Consider the following 15311-nt stretch of genomic DNA (forward strand, 5'->3'; position numbering starts at 1 on the left):
TATCAGATTTTGTACTGAACAACAAAGAGCTTAAAATTAATTGTATAATTAAATAGGTGTATTTTTTAAATTACTTTAAAAAGCGTTTATTTCACATACGTGTTAAAATGGTTGCTATATTTTCTATAAAAAAAACCTTTACTTTCCTACAAGGTGGGCGTATCCGGCGTCTCAGCCAGTTCACACGCAGTCGTAGCTACGTAGTGGGCTGGATACAGTGACCGCGCCACGGTCGCCATCTTTGTATCTGTGTAGTGTTTAACTATGGAAATTGTCTTGATTACGTCTAATTGCATGTAAATGTACAGTTTATTGACATTTATTGAATAAAAAAATAGTTTCGAGAGGATTTTTCTGATGAAAAATACTATATGTGGATTAGTTTTGAAATATGAATGACATGTACTCGTATAGCTAACTAAAGATATGTTAAAATGGTATTTTTTTTGTATTTTACATGCCATTAGAATTAAGCGATGATTTAAACTAGAAATGACAGGTCCCTTACAGATAATTAAAAATATGTCATCTTATAACGAATATTTTTCCGTTTTTGACACTAGACAAGGATAGCGATTTTAAATTTGACATCTGATGTATCTGTCACTTATAGTATGGTTATATAACTTAGCTTTTGATATGTCATTTAAATTGTCTACGCTTCTGTTGTTAAGATATGGCTACACACGTAAGCACGCAGCTTATAATGTTGTCTAATTCAAAATCGAGTTTTGAATTTGATTCACAATTAATAATCGAGATACGAGTGCAGCCGGCTTAAAGTTTTTGTAAATGTCTTCAGTGTTAAATATAGGTGCTTCAATTCGCTTTAAAATGTTCAATTTTTAGACACTAGGGCCGTTGTCGTAAATATTTAAAATTTTATTTAACTTTTCTAATAATATACGGCCCTGAAAATGTTAAAAATTATATAAATCAATGTTTAACTTAATTGGTGCTTGTATTAAAAAAATATATATAAATTGGACCAAAATGACGTTCTTGCCTACAACATTTATTTGACTACACAATTACAAAGACAAGGTTGACAGACAATGTATGTATGCTTGAATAGTATGTTGTGGAAACAAGAATTATGATTTTATTTAAAAAAAAAACAATCTGTCAACTCGATGGCCGGCCCATCACTAGTTGCTACAATACTAGCATAGAGAATAAAATCACAAATCTTGTCAATGATTGATCGTATCGTACGTTACATTATTAATTCTAATTTTAGTGTGCTAATTAAATCGTATTAATTTTTATCATGTAATTGTAATATATTATAGACGTGCACATTCCATTTATGCATAACATGCTTCTCTTAGAAATAAACATTAATAAAAAAAATATTTAAAAAAACATAAAAAAAATGACGTTTTGGAAAAGTATTTGAAAAATCGATTAAGTGAAAACTTATACACTATACCAGTCATACTAAATGTCTAAAGCAAGTAAAGGAAATAAATAATTTTCCTATAAAAATGTTTGTCTTTTTTTTTGAGTTAAATTTATATTTTACTTTATTATATAAATAGTATTATCTAGGAGGACATTAAATAAATCATTTAATAAATTGATTTAGTGTTATGTGCCTTTAAAGGATCACTCATTATATCCAAATAAAATATTAAATAATTTTAAAAACTAATATTGTAGATATTATTTTACTTTCATTAATAATTTACCACTTTTAATAAGATGTTTTATTATCAATATTGTTTTATATGAAATCTACGTAATAAAAAATCGTACAAAAATAGTTTTCCTTTTTTACATTTTTATTGTATTATATTTCTACAGAGAAGCCATGTTCTGTGTTAATGGATATATTAAGTGTTAATATTATTATGTTATTTTCAAAAAAGCACTAGGTTTTCGCAGTGCGCCATTTCTATACGCTATCTTTCTGTGGTCAAACTTTCTAGAGTTTTTTTTACCATTTTGAAAGTGTTGTCATACTCTAAAAATATAACAGACAAATATTACAGAAAACGTACAAAAAATTGAACACGCGCCTGTTTTTAATCCAATAGGCACATGAGCCCTGAGATTGTTTCCAAGAGTATTATTTTATTGCGTTTTCTAAAATATCTTTCTAGAATTTTCTACGACCTGTTGCTTTCTTGAAACTCGCTTTATCTTGTACAGTGAATCTACTGGGGATGATCGTCCGATTACGTTGTGATAAACGTCAAGTGTTTCCATTGTAATGAATTATTTGCTATCATTTTTTTTTCATTAGTTTCGACTTTTGTAATGGTGAAAGTACTTGAGATTTAAGTTGTAATTTTTCTTAAGATTTTTCTGGAGATTTGATTGTTATATACATGTTTACATTTATAATGAACTCTGTTTTGTATACATTTTTCTTTTAAATCTTTTCTGTATTGATTTTTTCTTATATTATATACAATGAAATATTATTTTTTTATTTCAGTTTAATTTATCTCAAGTTCCATCATCTTTACATGTTATTGCCCAGTAAGGGAGATTATTTGTATATGATTTAGTAATTAATGTATTTTTGTTGTACCGAGCTATGAAATTTAAAATTAATATAAATAATAATTTTTATATTCTAATAGATTTTTTTATTTATGTCGACATGAAATGGAGCATTTTGGTCTAACGAAACTTGACTAGTAGAGTCGCAGTTATGTAGTTTTGTGACAAAAAAATAAATAAAGCACTTAAACTTAATATTTGTTTTTTTTGCCACCTTGTTGTTTCATTTTCTATACTGTTTAATATATATACTAAAATATATTGCAGTGGGACGTTGTATGATTGTAAATGGATAATCATTGATTATGGGTTTGATTCCTACTCGGTGAATATTCATCCAATATTTTCATTTCCCTGCTCCCTCCCTGGTACCGTCGCGTTACAGTCATACGCTTATGCTTCCGCGCTACTACGGTTTTAAAAAAAGTTATGAAAGTAAAAAATACATATAATATAAATTTAAGCAAAAAGGTGAGATATTAAGGCTTGTTACTTATAATAAAGAACAAGTAAAAAAAAGTAGCTGCCAAATTTCATAATTATAGGTTAACCGAAAATTCCCTATTAATTTTGATTCCTTTTATAGTGTTGAAATACGTTTTTTTTTAGGAAATCATGGGGCCGTAGATGTATGATTTGAAATTTAACTCAAGTCTCCAAGCATTCCTGAAATGATGAACCTTGAACAATCGACAGCTTTTCATAGGGTCTTAAAAAGAAAGACCTAAGGAAAGGGCTATAAGTAATGTAAAAAAGCATTAATGGATAATACGACTACATATTTTCTAACATCATGTTCTCGTACATAATTTTTAAAAATATTTAAAAATGAATATTTTAGCTAGTTTCTAAGACAGACTATCCTACAGAAACGAAAAATATAGCACTTGGCACTTTCTAGACTACGTAAATAAGTTGGAAATCTAACTTGTTTTATCATCTATATATATATAAAATCGAAAGGTCACTCATTCATCACGAAATCTCAGAAACTACAAGTTCTAGGAATCTGAAATTTTGCATAGAAGTAGGACGTAGGTGCTCGCTAAGACGGGAATTTGCAATATTCGACTTCTAAGGGGTTGTTTTTGGGGTCGAAAGTTTTGTATGAAACCTCGTTACTACAAATGCTAGGAGTCTCAAATTTTGCATAACGTCACTAGGACGTAGTCATGGAGACAGAAATTAATAATAACATAGTTCACGCGGGTGAAACCGCAAGCGGGCCGCTAGTATACATATATATATACTTAAAAGTTTTCGAGTGAGGCAGGTTCTCATTCGTATTAGATATCTAGGCTGTTTTATTATTAACTAACAGTGTCTTCGAGTGCGTAGGGTAACTATTATGATAAATAGCCAGTTTATGTATGTAAATTATCAATAACAATTTAGTCGAAAAAAAAAAATATATTTGAAGTATTTTACTTAGTGACAACTATAAATTGGTAAAGCCGTTTCTGAGTTTAGCTTACATAAATACACACACAATGAGGAATGGTAATAGGTATGAAATACTGCTTCGTTACAGTAATGTTTTTACGTATACTAATACACTAGTTTTTGTTTCATTAAAAAAAAACCAAGTAGTTATGATTTTACAGGCATTTGAAGTTTGCAAAAATTTTAAATGCCGCTATCAGTCCCGCGGTCGGCGGTGACGTCACAGGTCTTGCAACTCGGTAGTCGCCGGTGATAGTTAGAAGATCTCGCGCAGTACTTTGTTTGCTTGATACTTACCTGTGTTAAAGTGTTAATCCAATTAATTAAAATGGATGAGGGATTCGAAAAAGGGCAATCGTATAACCTACCCGTAATAGATGGATTTATGTTTACCGATTATTTATCGAATAATAGCGATTTTATCGCCGCAGAAATACAAGGAGTAAAAATGCGAAGATAAGTTTGTTGTCTAACTAGTAATATTATGTCGATTTGGGGTAGGGATAGATAATAATATCTTTATGTTATTTTATTTGAAATTATTTATTTAAAACTGTAATGTGACCTAACCTAACTAGTTTCATATTGTAGGTAACGCTATTTGCGTTAAAAGTACCACACCTTTTATTCCAGTTCAAAGTACTAAGATTGTTTTATAAGTGAAAATAATATAATAATAATATAACTAAATACATGCAGTAAGTTGAGCAGATGTACATTTTCTTTTATGTAGATTTTTAATATTTTTATATATGTATATCTGAATAATATTTTTATTGTCATTATTGTAGATCGGCAAGAGAGAGTTATGGTCATGATGCTATTGCGTACGTATAAGTTAAAAGAGTAGGTAATGTATGTATTGCCAAATGTAGATTACAGCAGAACACCGCGCACGTATTAAACCATATTATTGCAGTTTAGAATGCAATACAAAGAACCAATAAGTTTATACGTAATCTGTGAAGATTGTGCCGCCAGCAGAGGTGATTGTAAACATACCATGACATTTATAATGAGCTACATCGTCGAAGCGACGAGTCTTGGCATTAATCCTGGCGTATGTTGCCAGGGTCTGCCTTCCTGCTTAACCTACTCCACTTTACACGATCTGTAACGTCTTGAGTGGTTCGACCATTGGTACTTATGTCCTGCATCACGACATCCGTACACCGCATCCTTGGGCGTTCGGAGGTTTAGCTCCAGGGACAGGATAGACATAGCAGGGCACCAGCATCCGACACAGTTCCTAACTGGCGCGCAACGTGGCCATACCATCTTAGGCCACACTCTTGGAGCTTATCCGCTACGTCATAGACCCCAAGACTACCTCGAATGAATGTGTAACGTATGCGGCAAACCGCGTTACGCCGTCCATTCACCTCAGCATCTTCATTTCCGTGACGTGAAGATCCTCAGCATGCCGAGATAGTGCTGGCCAATATTCGCTGCCGTATAAAAGAACCAGTCAGATGATGCTCTTATATATCAGCCCCTTGAGCTGGGTGGTATTCTGCGGTCGCAGACCACACCAGTAACCCCCCACCATTTGGCACAGGCAGCGCATAACGGATCCAAGGTACTTGAAACTTTTCCAACTTAACGCCTGGCTCAGGACTTATAAGGACAGTGCTCGAGTCCGGACTCCCTCAGGCTATGTATTCGGACTTCGACACATTTTTGTTTAAGACTGCCGTTCTCAAGCGCACCCTTCCAGAGGTTCACTTTACGCTCCAGCATCAGTTGGTTCTCTTCAATGAGTGCAATGTCATCGGCATACATGGAGGCTGGTCCTGGATGTGAGCCGTGACAGTATCGAGCACTACAATAAATAAGAACAAACTAAGAGCCGAGCATTGGTGAACCCCCTACTGTGATCTTAAGAGTTTGGTGCCGCCAACAACAGTCCTAACCATCGCGAATCGGAAAGCGGGATCGTGGTACATATACCTAATAATCTCAATATAGGCCTCAGGGATCCCTTTCTATCGCAATACCCTCTAAATACATTAACGAGGCACCCAGTTAAAGGCCTTCTGCAAATCTAAAAAGGCTGCAAATCTAATGCAGAACTCTTCTTTTTTTTCCTTTCCTTTTTTATGCCTCCATCAAAGTTCTGAGTAGTCTCTCCATTAAAGTACTGATTAAGTTTGTGGTAACGCTCAAGCCAAGGCAAGTGTTGATGGAAAAATTCAAGCTTTCTAGTATCGATACTATAATAAAAATAATCAAAGCTAAAGATTTGTAGTGTTCCACCACCACCAACACCAGCTAAAGAAGAGCGCGAACTGCGAGTGAACGAAGACGAACTGAGCGAGCGAGTTTTGCAAGACCTGTGACGTCACGCGAGTCGGTTACGGCCCGACGGATTCTCGCGTCGCGCGCTTACTTTAAAGGACAATATCTCAAAAACTAATAGACGTATCAAAAAAATTCTTTCACACGTATTTTTTGTTTTTAAAAGACAATATGATGAGCTAGAATTTAAATTTTGTGATTATTCTCCATTTAGGGCTCCGTTACACTGGTAAATACCACCAATATATTTTATCGTAAGTTTAAAAAAATCGAAGCATTTTAAGTGTTGACTTTCCTTGTATGTCATTGACTCACTTATTTAGCAATACATAATTTGGAAATGGAGTCGAGCACAGCAGGCACTGTTGACATGGTATATTAACAGTATCACATGTTTTTCATTATAACAAATAGTTCTTCTCCTAAACGATATACTATTGTTTTTAGAAATGTATAAAAAAAATTATATAGCGGAATTTGAACCGTCTTAGACGGTTTCCTAGTTTGAAAATGTGCTTTTCTTTTGTAAGTGTGGAAAAATACTTGGAAAAAAAATGCTCTAGTATCTTAATCAGAAATTGTATTAAAATTTCAAAAATTTAATTAGCAGGACTCGACCTCGCGTCTCTTAGATACCGTCCACGCTTTCATCGTCCACGCTTTCATCGCTTTCACTACCTTAATATTTCACAAGTTTGTTACAATTTACTTTTGTTGATAGCATCTCATAGAGATTTTTTTTTTACTTAATAATAAAACCTATTTAGAAATTTATTAAGAACACTAGAAAGAAATAAATTTAAATTAATGACTATATAATGCATATAATTAATGACCTACAATTTTAGATATTTAACATAGTAGTGGTTTATAGTATAATATAATACTTATATAGTGTTGTTTATAGTATATAAATAGCAGGTAGTCGGAGATATGAACGCAGTCGAAGCTTGAACGTGAGCGAACTTGTGTTATTCGAAGAATTCACGAGTAAAAATGGTTGATAAAGTACGATTTGATAAGGAAAAAAGTGAAATGAGTTTTGAAAAGGTAAATCAATATTATATATATGAATGAAAAATATGTATATTTTCTTGAGAATCTTTGTACGGTTGATAAATATTTTACAATCTAAATTATGATTTCATAGGAAATTCTATCACCCTACACACATATTATACAAGTACCAGGAAAACAAATGAGAAAGAAAATAATCATGGCTCTAAACTACTGGTTGAAAATTTCCGAAGATAAATTACGGGATATTTTGAACGTATGCGACATGCTGCACGTTTCCAGTTTGTTGTAAGTACCTAATTAAAGATATTTATATATTCATATATAAATAATTGTAGGACTTGTCGCTGGGGCGCAACAATAAATGCTACAGGTTATGGTGGGATTTGAGTAACCTCGCTCTGGTAACGAGGGAAGAGCGCGGCGTTTAGTTCCGCCATTTAACACGCAATGTCCTCAGATTTTGGCGGAAAGTGGACAACTAAAGTGTCTTAATGGGAACGGAGTATTTACAACATTATTCATATATTCATACGTTCCGTTAGGTCTAGTTTTATAAAGTAGCTATTACTAGCTAAAAAGGAGGTCTGCACTATATTATTAACTAATGGGCTCTCGTAAGTCTAGTTCTAAATAATATCTAAAGAAAAAAATAATAATAAAATGAAATGTATAAGGTGACAAAAGGTACGGACCATAAGTCTGTAGTGTAAACAAGAATTAAATAAAAAGAAATTTAAAAAAAAACTAATGGGCCCGTGCGAGGCTACGCCCGCTTGCAATAGAAATATTAATAAAGAAATTGAAAACTAAAGATTCCGTCAATTGCAACACGCAATGCCTTCAGAATTCGGCAGAAAGTGGGGAACGGAGTGTCTTAACACAAGGTTCTCTCTGCCTACTCTGCTGTGTGCGGGATACAGCGTGAAGCTAATTTGATTTTGATTTTAACTATCCATGTATAGTTAGTATGTGGTACACCAATAATATAGACCACGCTATTACGATATAAGCGCCTGTATAACAAAGAGTAGGTACCTCTCGTCAATGTGTCCTTGATTGGTGGTTGGCTTAGTTCAAGCAAGTATGTGTTGTTTGGGTGTTGCTTATGATATTAAACTGATTCTGCGATCGAATTAGTTATTAAAAAAAATAGTTAATAGAATAAAAATTCTGATGATATTTATTATTTTTTTACTATATTTAAACATATATACTATATTTAAACATTAACAAAAATATGATAAAAATCCCAGCTAAGTTCCAGTCAGATTCCAAGCGAGTCCGAACGAGTGTTTCGTACCAATTACATGATTGTAGGTTAACGGGAAGTATAATTTATAAAATTTGACAAGTTTATGTTTGCAGGCGTTTAATTATACCCATTTTTGTATAATAAATACAACGTTGCTATAGTTTTTGTTTTTGTTGCAATAGTACTAGAGACCGGGATATTCGATATTATTTTCAGCTTAATACCTCTTGAGATATTGAGAAAAGGTCTCGACATACCTACTGGCATGATACAGATGGGGGGAACCCATCTGTAAGTCTGCCAGTTTTTTTTTGAGTTACAGAACCCTAAAAATAATGTATATAATGACATATACGATGACAACATATAAAGATTTATTAATAAAAAAAAATTAGGTACTTTCCTATTCTTTTTCTCTGTCGTAACACTCTTGTCAGAGCGGTCGTGGTCATTACAAAGTGACATTAGCGGCAGATGTTACACGCCTCACGAGCATTCGCCACTTATCTCTACTGGCTGAGAGCCTGGTACACTCATGTAAGGGTCCCCCTACTGCAGCCCTAATCTGGTCGATCCAAGGCATGGGAGATCTTCCTCTCCCTCTAGTGCCTTCCACTCTGCCCTGCACGACCAGGCGGTCGATGGAGCCACTTCCTCTTCGGGAGACATGTCCAAAGAACTTTAGTATGCACTATACCTTGTACTAACGTGTTGTTTAGTGCCGATTTCTTGGAGAATAGAGACGTTGGTGCGAAACTCGGTCCATGATACACCCAGCATTCGTTTCCAGAACCACATCTCCAGAGCATCAATTTTCTTCTTCTCGGCCTGTCGCAAGCTCCATGTCTCTGCAGCGTAAAGAAAAATGGGAAAAACAAGCGTCTGCACAAGCCGGATCTTAGTGGCTTTTGTAATGTTTTTATTTCTCCATATTTTCTTGAGTCTCTCCATTGCAGTTCTAGCCATCGCCATACGTCTCTTTACCTCTTGTACGCAACCTCCACTGTTTGTGATTAAAGTTCCCAGATAGATGTACGATTGCACTATATCGCAGCTCGCGATCTGTGTAACTTCGGGCGAGTTATTATTTGGTCGGTCTATAATCATAATTTTTGTTTTAAGGCGGTTGATCTTTATTTTACTTTCCTATTATTTTCTCAATAAAATTCTAAGATTATGGTAATTTTAATAAAATTGTATCACACACACAGAGCCTTTACATTTGCATTGCTTTAATATGTAGGTATCTGTTTTTTTGTATCTGTTATATTTCACCAGGGTTGAAAGAAACATTTTTTTTTTTAGAATAGATGATATACAAGACAACACTAACGTGAGACGCGGCATGCCGGCCGCGCACTGTGTGTACGGGGTACCTCTCACAATCAACGCTGCTTACTACACCGTTTTCACAGCCATGAACAAAGCTTTTCAAATAAATCAAGAGGTATAATTATTAATTACTGATTTAAGTATGAAATTATTATTAATTAATTTATTAGATAAATGCCATATAAAATTTAATAAATAAAAAATATTTATTTATTAATTTTTACACGGATCTACAAAGATTGTACCCTACATAATATTATAATTGTAACCTATTGCTGAATTTGCAGGTGTATTATCTTGAATATTGTAACAGCTTTTCGATGAAGCTCTTAAAAATCCTTTTTTAATGTCTTTATAGAAATCATTTACAAAATTTACTTCTGAGACCAGTCGTGCTTCAGGACTTGTGACTGACTTGGTCCACTTTGGACTGGTCCATTTTTAATAAGTTATTGGTTGTCAGTCAAAGAAAAATAAAAATATGCTTAATTCAAAAAGCTGTGATTTTAGCCCTTATTGTACTTTTTACCTAAGAAACTTATCCAAACACGAATTATATTTTTCTATAAAATAAAAATATTATAAAATATGATATTTCTATATCATTTATCTGTTATTTAGATACCGAAAATAATTTCTGAGTTAATAACCATCATTTTACGCGGTCAAGGGATGGAAATCTATTGGAGAGACAATTTTATATGCCCCACAGAAGAGCAGTATATGAATATGATTAACCTTAGTGAGTATTTATATAATAAAAACAAATGAAGACAGCCGTGACGCGTCACATAGCGTGACTCTTAACGTGACAGGTTGTGGGTTAGGAAATCAAATATTTAACCTCGCTAGCAGGGTAGTCGGAGAGAACAATGTGGCAAGCGCAACGGATTCTGCACACCTCTTTTGCCTCGTCCACTGTCATCAACTTCTTCATAGATGTCCTCCGGGGAGTCCTCGTGCTTTTTACGTGACCTTCCCCTAGTATCTTTGATACTGTGTTTTCGAAGATCAACCGAGTTCTTCCCTTTTTACCGCTGACTTTTCCTTCATAAATATTTTTTTGCCATTCTTTTCAATATGCCCATTTGTGCTTAGAACGTTCTTATTCATTCGCACAGTGACATTGTCGTTAATACCTCCCATAAAAGACACTGTAAGAAAAGGAGATTATCAATTCTACTATATTTCTGTGTAAGTTCTGGAGGCATAAAGTGATAGTGTGTAGTGCTTTGCTTTGTTATTAGAGGGAGGAAATAGAAATATTAAATTAATATTTTCTTTCCTCGAGTCGAACCCAAAAACTGTGCAACCGCAGACTTGTGCCCCTACGCCACGACTGGCCTTAGCTAACTATTATTACTAGTAAATCAATCTCTAGTATATGTTTACACGCAGAAAACATGTTAACAGATTTTAACTAACACTATGGACTTGAAGTATTTAGGTAAATACCTGTATAATATATTTTTTACAAAAATTTCAGAAGCCAGTGGTTTCTTCGATGCTCCATATCGAATTATACAATGGTTCAGCGACAATAAGACCGATTATAGCAATTTTATAACATTACTCGGGTGCTATTTTCAAATTAGAGATGACTATTGCAATTTATATCGCCAAGAGGTGAGTGAAAGAGTAAATTTAGAATTAAAACTTATTTAGAAAAAGTATAAAAATTTGAACATAGCGAGATAGCTACTACTTGGCCATTCGTTCTCATCAGACTGCGTTGTAATTCTTTTATGCTTGTTATAACTATTATTATTTATTATTTAAGTATGAATGTTTATTTGCAACCCACTATATATTTTTAATTTTATGTCTCCTAACTTCAAGGTTGTTTGGAAGAAATCACTAATTAGCGATAAAACCGCCTTTGTACTTCACACAGTGTTATGTGCATATAAGTACTAGATGTAATTTGTAACTTTATTTTCTTTCTGTTTGTGGTGTACATGTGTACATGTGTAATAAAAAAAAACTTATTTATGTTGTTAGCATTTCTGTAGGCAGATTTTTACTAATTTCCCCTACCCAAACATAATTGCTTAGAATGATCATTTGTGCAAGTGAGAATGCATAATGAGAGAATGAGTATATTTTTCCTAAGTGTGGAATAACACAATGTCAAAAATAGATATTTCACTTTTTTGTGTATAGGCAAAGTGAATTTAGTGTCAGTATTCCGTTTTACTTTCCGCCCAAGTTTTTTTATTTCATCATTATTTTCATTAAATAGTTCTCTTGTGAATAAAAAGGATAAAGCAGAAGTACATATTTTTCTAGGTTCCTTAACCTGATGTGTGCGGGATACAGTGTGAAGCTAATTTTTAATTCTTAACATATTTTTAAAGTATTTACTCCGCTTATGTCTAGCGTATTGCATAATTTGATGATAATATTTTTTTCCAGGCGCTAGAAGAGTGGCCGACAGAAGAAACGAAAACAAATCAATATGTAATATTTTTGTTCAATATTTTTCTGTTACATTTGATTTAATATATGAAAATACAGGATTTATATATAAAAAAATTTACAGGTTTCTAAGGAGAACCATTTCTGTGAGGACATAACTGAAGGCAAATTTAGTTTCCCCGTCATACATGCTCTACAGAAACCTCAAGGCGTACATGTACTTAGTATCCTTTTCGTTATATAATTTTAATATGTATACCCTAATAGTTTATAACAATTTTAAATAATATAATTACTAAAAAGAATTTTTATTTAATACAAGGAAATTGAATTAAAAAAAAATTGCGCTCATTGATTTTTTTATATCTTGCTAAAGACCTACTTACTATATACCTAATATATTCATTATTTACTGTACTTGTAAGAAATATAAGTAATTGAATGGCACAAGCTAACGCCTTGCATAAAAGCCCTAAGGAACGAAACTGTATTTAAAATATGAAAAAATAAAATTTTATATTTTATTTAAAATATGAATTTTATATTTTAAATAATACATCTACTAGTTTTTTTGTAATATCAATAGTATCTCTCAAGAAGCCCACACAGCGTTGACTTTCACCTTTTACACCTTTGGTGCGACAATGGCGTACTTAAACGTGTAAAGAAATATTGCATTTTTTTTTATTTGTAACTTTTACAACATAGTCTTTCACATAAATTGACATAATTAAAATGTTATTAAAAAATGTACTTACGTCATTGTCGTACCAAATGAGTGAACTAATCAATTACTAAATTACACTAACCAATTACTAAATTACACTAATTAATTTCTAAATTACCACTAATAAATTCTTAAGTAACACTAAGATATTTTAAGGCAAAGAACAAGTGATGAGTCGTTGAAGAAATATTGCTTGACTCTTTTGGAAAATCTCGGCAGCTTGCAGTACACGCGGGAGATGTTAATAAAGCTGGATTCTCAACTCAGAGCCGAGGTGATTTTTACAGGACAACTGTATTTTATTTAATATTATCATTTCCTCGCTCTGGCAACGAGACAGAGTTCGGTGTTAGATTCCACCACTAAACAGAGTTCGGTGGAAAGTGCAGAACGGAAGTGTTTTAATGGGAAAAGATTTTTTTTACTCTGCCTACCCTGCAGTATACGTGCAGAATACAGCGTGAATCTAAAAAAAAAATAAAACACTAAATTTTATTTAAAAATTAAAATACAATATTATATTTTTTTATTTCTAATCTTAATTTTATTTTTCCAGGTGTCAAAACATGGTGGAAACCCGTTAATGGAAGCTGCGCTGGACGAACTACTAAGTTGGCAAAAAAGCTAACTTAAATGTATTTAATGTTTAAATAAGTGCTTCCTGTTTTAATCTTTAATTGCTTTCCATAAAGTACAAATTTCCATAATGGTGTTACTATAGTCATATATATATGACGGCGCGTTGCTATGTATTAGTTTTAATTATAATTTCGCAATTATTACATTTCGATTTTAATTGATTTATGTAATGGATTATATTAGAAGAACATTTGAAATGGAGCGGGTAACCCCGAATAGGGTAGTAGGTGTAGCCACGAGGAATAGCAGATGTCTTTGATTGACAGTTATGGCGTGAGATGTTCACCAATTAACCTATTGGCTCCTAATCTATTGTAATTTTATTAATCTTGTGAGATTTATTGTAAAACTGTTATGTAAACGAGTAATAAGACATTGTAGAATATAAGTGTGAGTTTTATTTAAACATCTCCGTTGCTACAACGCCCACATATGAATAGTGAGAGCCAAGACCGCTATGAGGCCCCTTCTGATGCTTCTACATATATATTTATAAATTTTATCCTAATATTTTAAGTTATTTATACGTATTTTTAATTTTGAACATAAAATATGAAACAAATTGCTGTTGTTTTCTTTTACCTGCGTTCTACATAAAATAGTTTTTGAATGTTATAATGGATAATAATCGATTATCTATATATATAAAAGGACTTGTCCTCACTGACTGAGGTAAGACGCACGCACAGCCGTAACCGCCCAAGGTAGAAACGTGAAATTTGGACAGATGTTTACTTTTGTAATCTGGACATCCACTAAGAAGGGATTTTGAAAAATTTTAACCCTAAAGGGGTGAAATAGGGGTTCAAAGTTTGTATGGAAAAAAAATTAAATCGGCACCGATTTTTATAAAATTTGAAATTTAGATTTTTAAAAGTATTTAATTGAACATGTGTATCATCATTTTCTAGAATTCTCCCCCTAAGGGTGCAAATAAGGGGCTGAAAGTTTGTATAGAATTTTTTTTAAATCGGCACCAATTTTTATAAAATTTGAAATTCAGACTCCTAAAAATATTTAATTGAACACATGTTTCATGGTTTTCTAGAATTCACCCCCTAAGGGTGCAAATAATGGGTTGAAAGTTTGTATGGAAAAATCTTTAAAACGCCACCGATTATTAAAAAATTTTTAATTTAGACTCTTAAAAATATTTGATTGAACATGTGTTTCATGGTTTTCTAGAATTCACCCCCTAAGGGTGCAAATAAGGGGTTGAAAGTTTGTATGGAAAAATCTTTAAATCGCCACCGATTTTTATAAAATTTGAAATTTAGACTCTTAAAAATATTTCATTGAACATAAGTTTCGTGGTTTATTTTAATTTATCCGCTAGGGGTGTAAATAAGGGGTTGAAAGTTTATATAGAAAAATCTTTAAATCGCCACAGATTTTTATAAAATTTGAAATTGAGACTCTTAAAAATATTTTATTGAACACGTGTTTCAAAGTTTATTAGAATTCACCCCTAAGCAATAAGCAAGCGAAGCTGCGCGCGTCCGCTAGTTAACTATATTCTCATTTACTAAGAGTACTTCCATCCATCAGCCTTTTAAAGTCCACTGCTGGACATAGGCCTCGGGTTCCCGCTGTCTTCTTGAGGTCGTCGGTCCACCTGAAGAGTACTTATAGTATAGAATAAATCAGCTTCACGCTGTTACACACTTGTGG

The 15311-nt window shown here is 32.9% G+C and overlaps 2 protein-coding genes across 6 annotated transcripts in view; both read left to right on the plus strand.

Annotated features, from left to right (window-relative positions):
* Positions 1–2706, plus strand: part of tmod (tropomodulin) — a 68965-nt gene extending 66259 nt beyond the window's left edge. For all 5 annotated transcript variants that reach the window (XM_085186521.1, XM_085186518.1, XM_085186519.1 and 2 more), the window contains one exon: positions 154–2706. The gene's annotated coding sequence lies outside the window, so the exon portion shown is untranslated. The remainder of the gene's footprint in view (positions 1–153) is intronic.
* Positions 2707–7148: 4442 nt separating this feature from the next.
* On the plus strand, positions 7149–14202 carry LOC146538370 (terpene synthase-like). The gene is made up of 9 exons (XM_085186524.1): positions 7149–7302; positions 7403–7557; positions 9830–9971; positions 10478–10598; positions 11343–11482; positions 12272–12316; positions 12399–12498; positions 13148–13275; positions 13558–14202. Exons 1-9 carry the CDS (start codon positions 7249–7251, stop codon positions 13627–13629), a joined length of 957 nt encoding a protein of 318 aa, XP_085042650.1. The 5' UTR covers positions 7149–7248; the 3' UTR covers positions 13630–14202.
* The last annotated feature ends 1109 nt before the right edge of the window (positions 14203–15311 follow it).

The sequence above is a fragment of the Heliconius melpomene genome, chromosome 6 (genome assembly GCF_056956725.1).
Source record: "Heliconius melpomene rosina isolate 202511_hmr_F chromosome 6, ASM5695672v1, whole genome shotgun sequence".
In the NCBI taxonomy this organism is placed as follows: domain Eukaryota; kingdom Metazoa; phylum Arthropoda; class Insecta; order Lepidoptera; family Nymphalidae; genus Heliconius; species Heliconius melpomene.

Bases quoted from the DNA above. Each gene is read 5' to 3' on its own strand.
- LOC146538370 (XM_085186524.1), top strand. From the start codon at position 7,249: ATGGTTGATAAAGTACGATTTGATAAGGAAAAAAGTGAAATGAGTTTT. The intron at 7,303-7,402 runs GTAAATCAATAT...ATGATTTCATAG, and splicing joins GTGAAATGAGTTTTGAAAAG to GAAATTCTATCACCCTACAC. The intron at 12,317-12,398 runs GTAATATTTTTG...AAAAATTTACAG, and splicing joins AAACGAAAACAAATCAATAT to GTTTCTAAGGAGAACCATTT.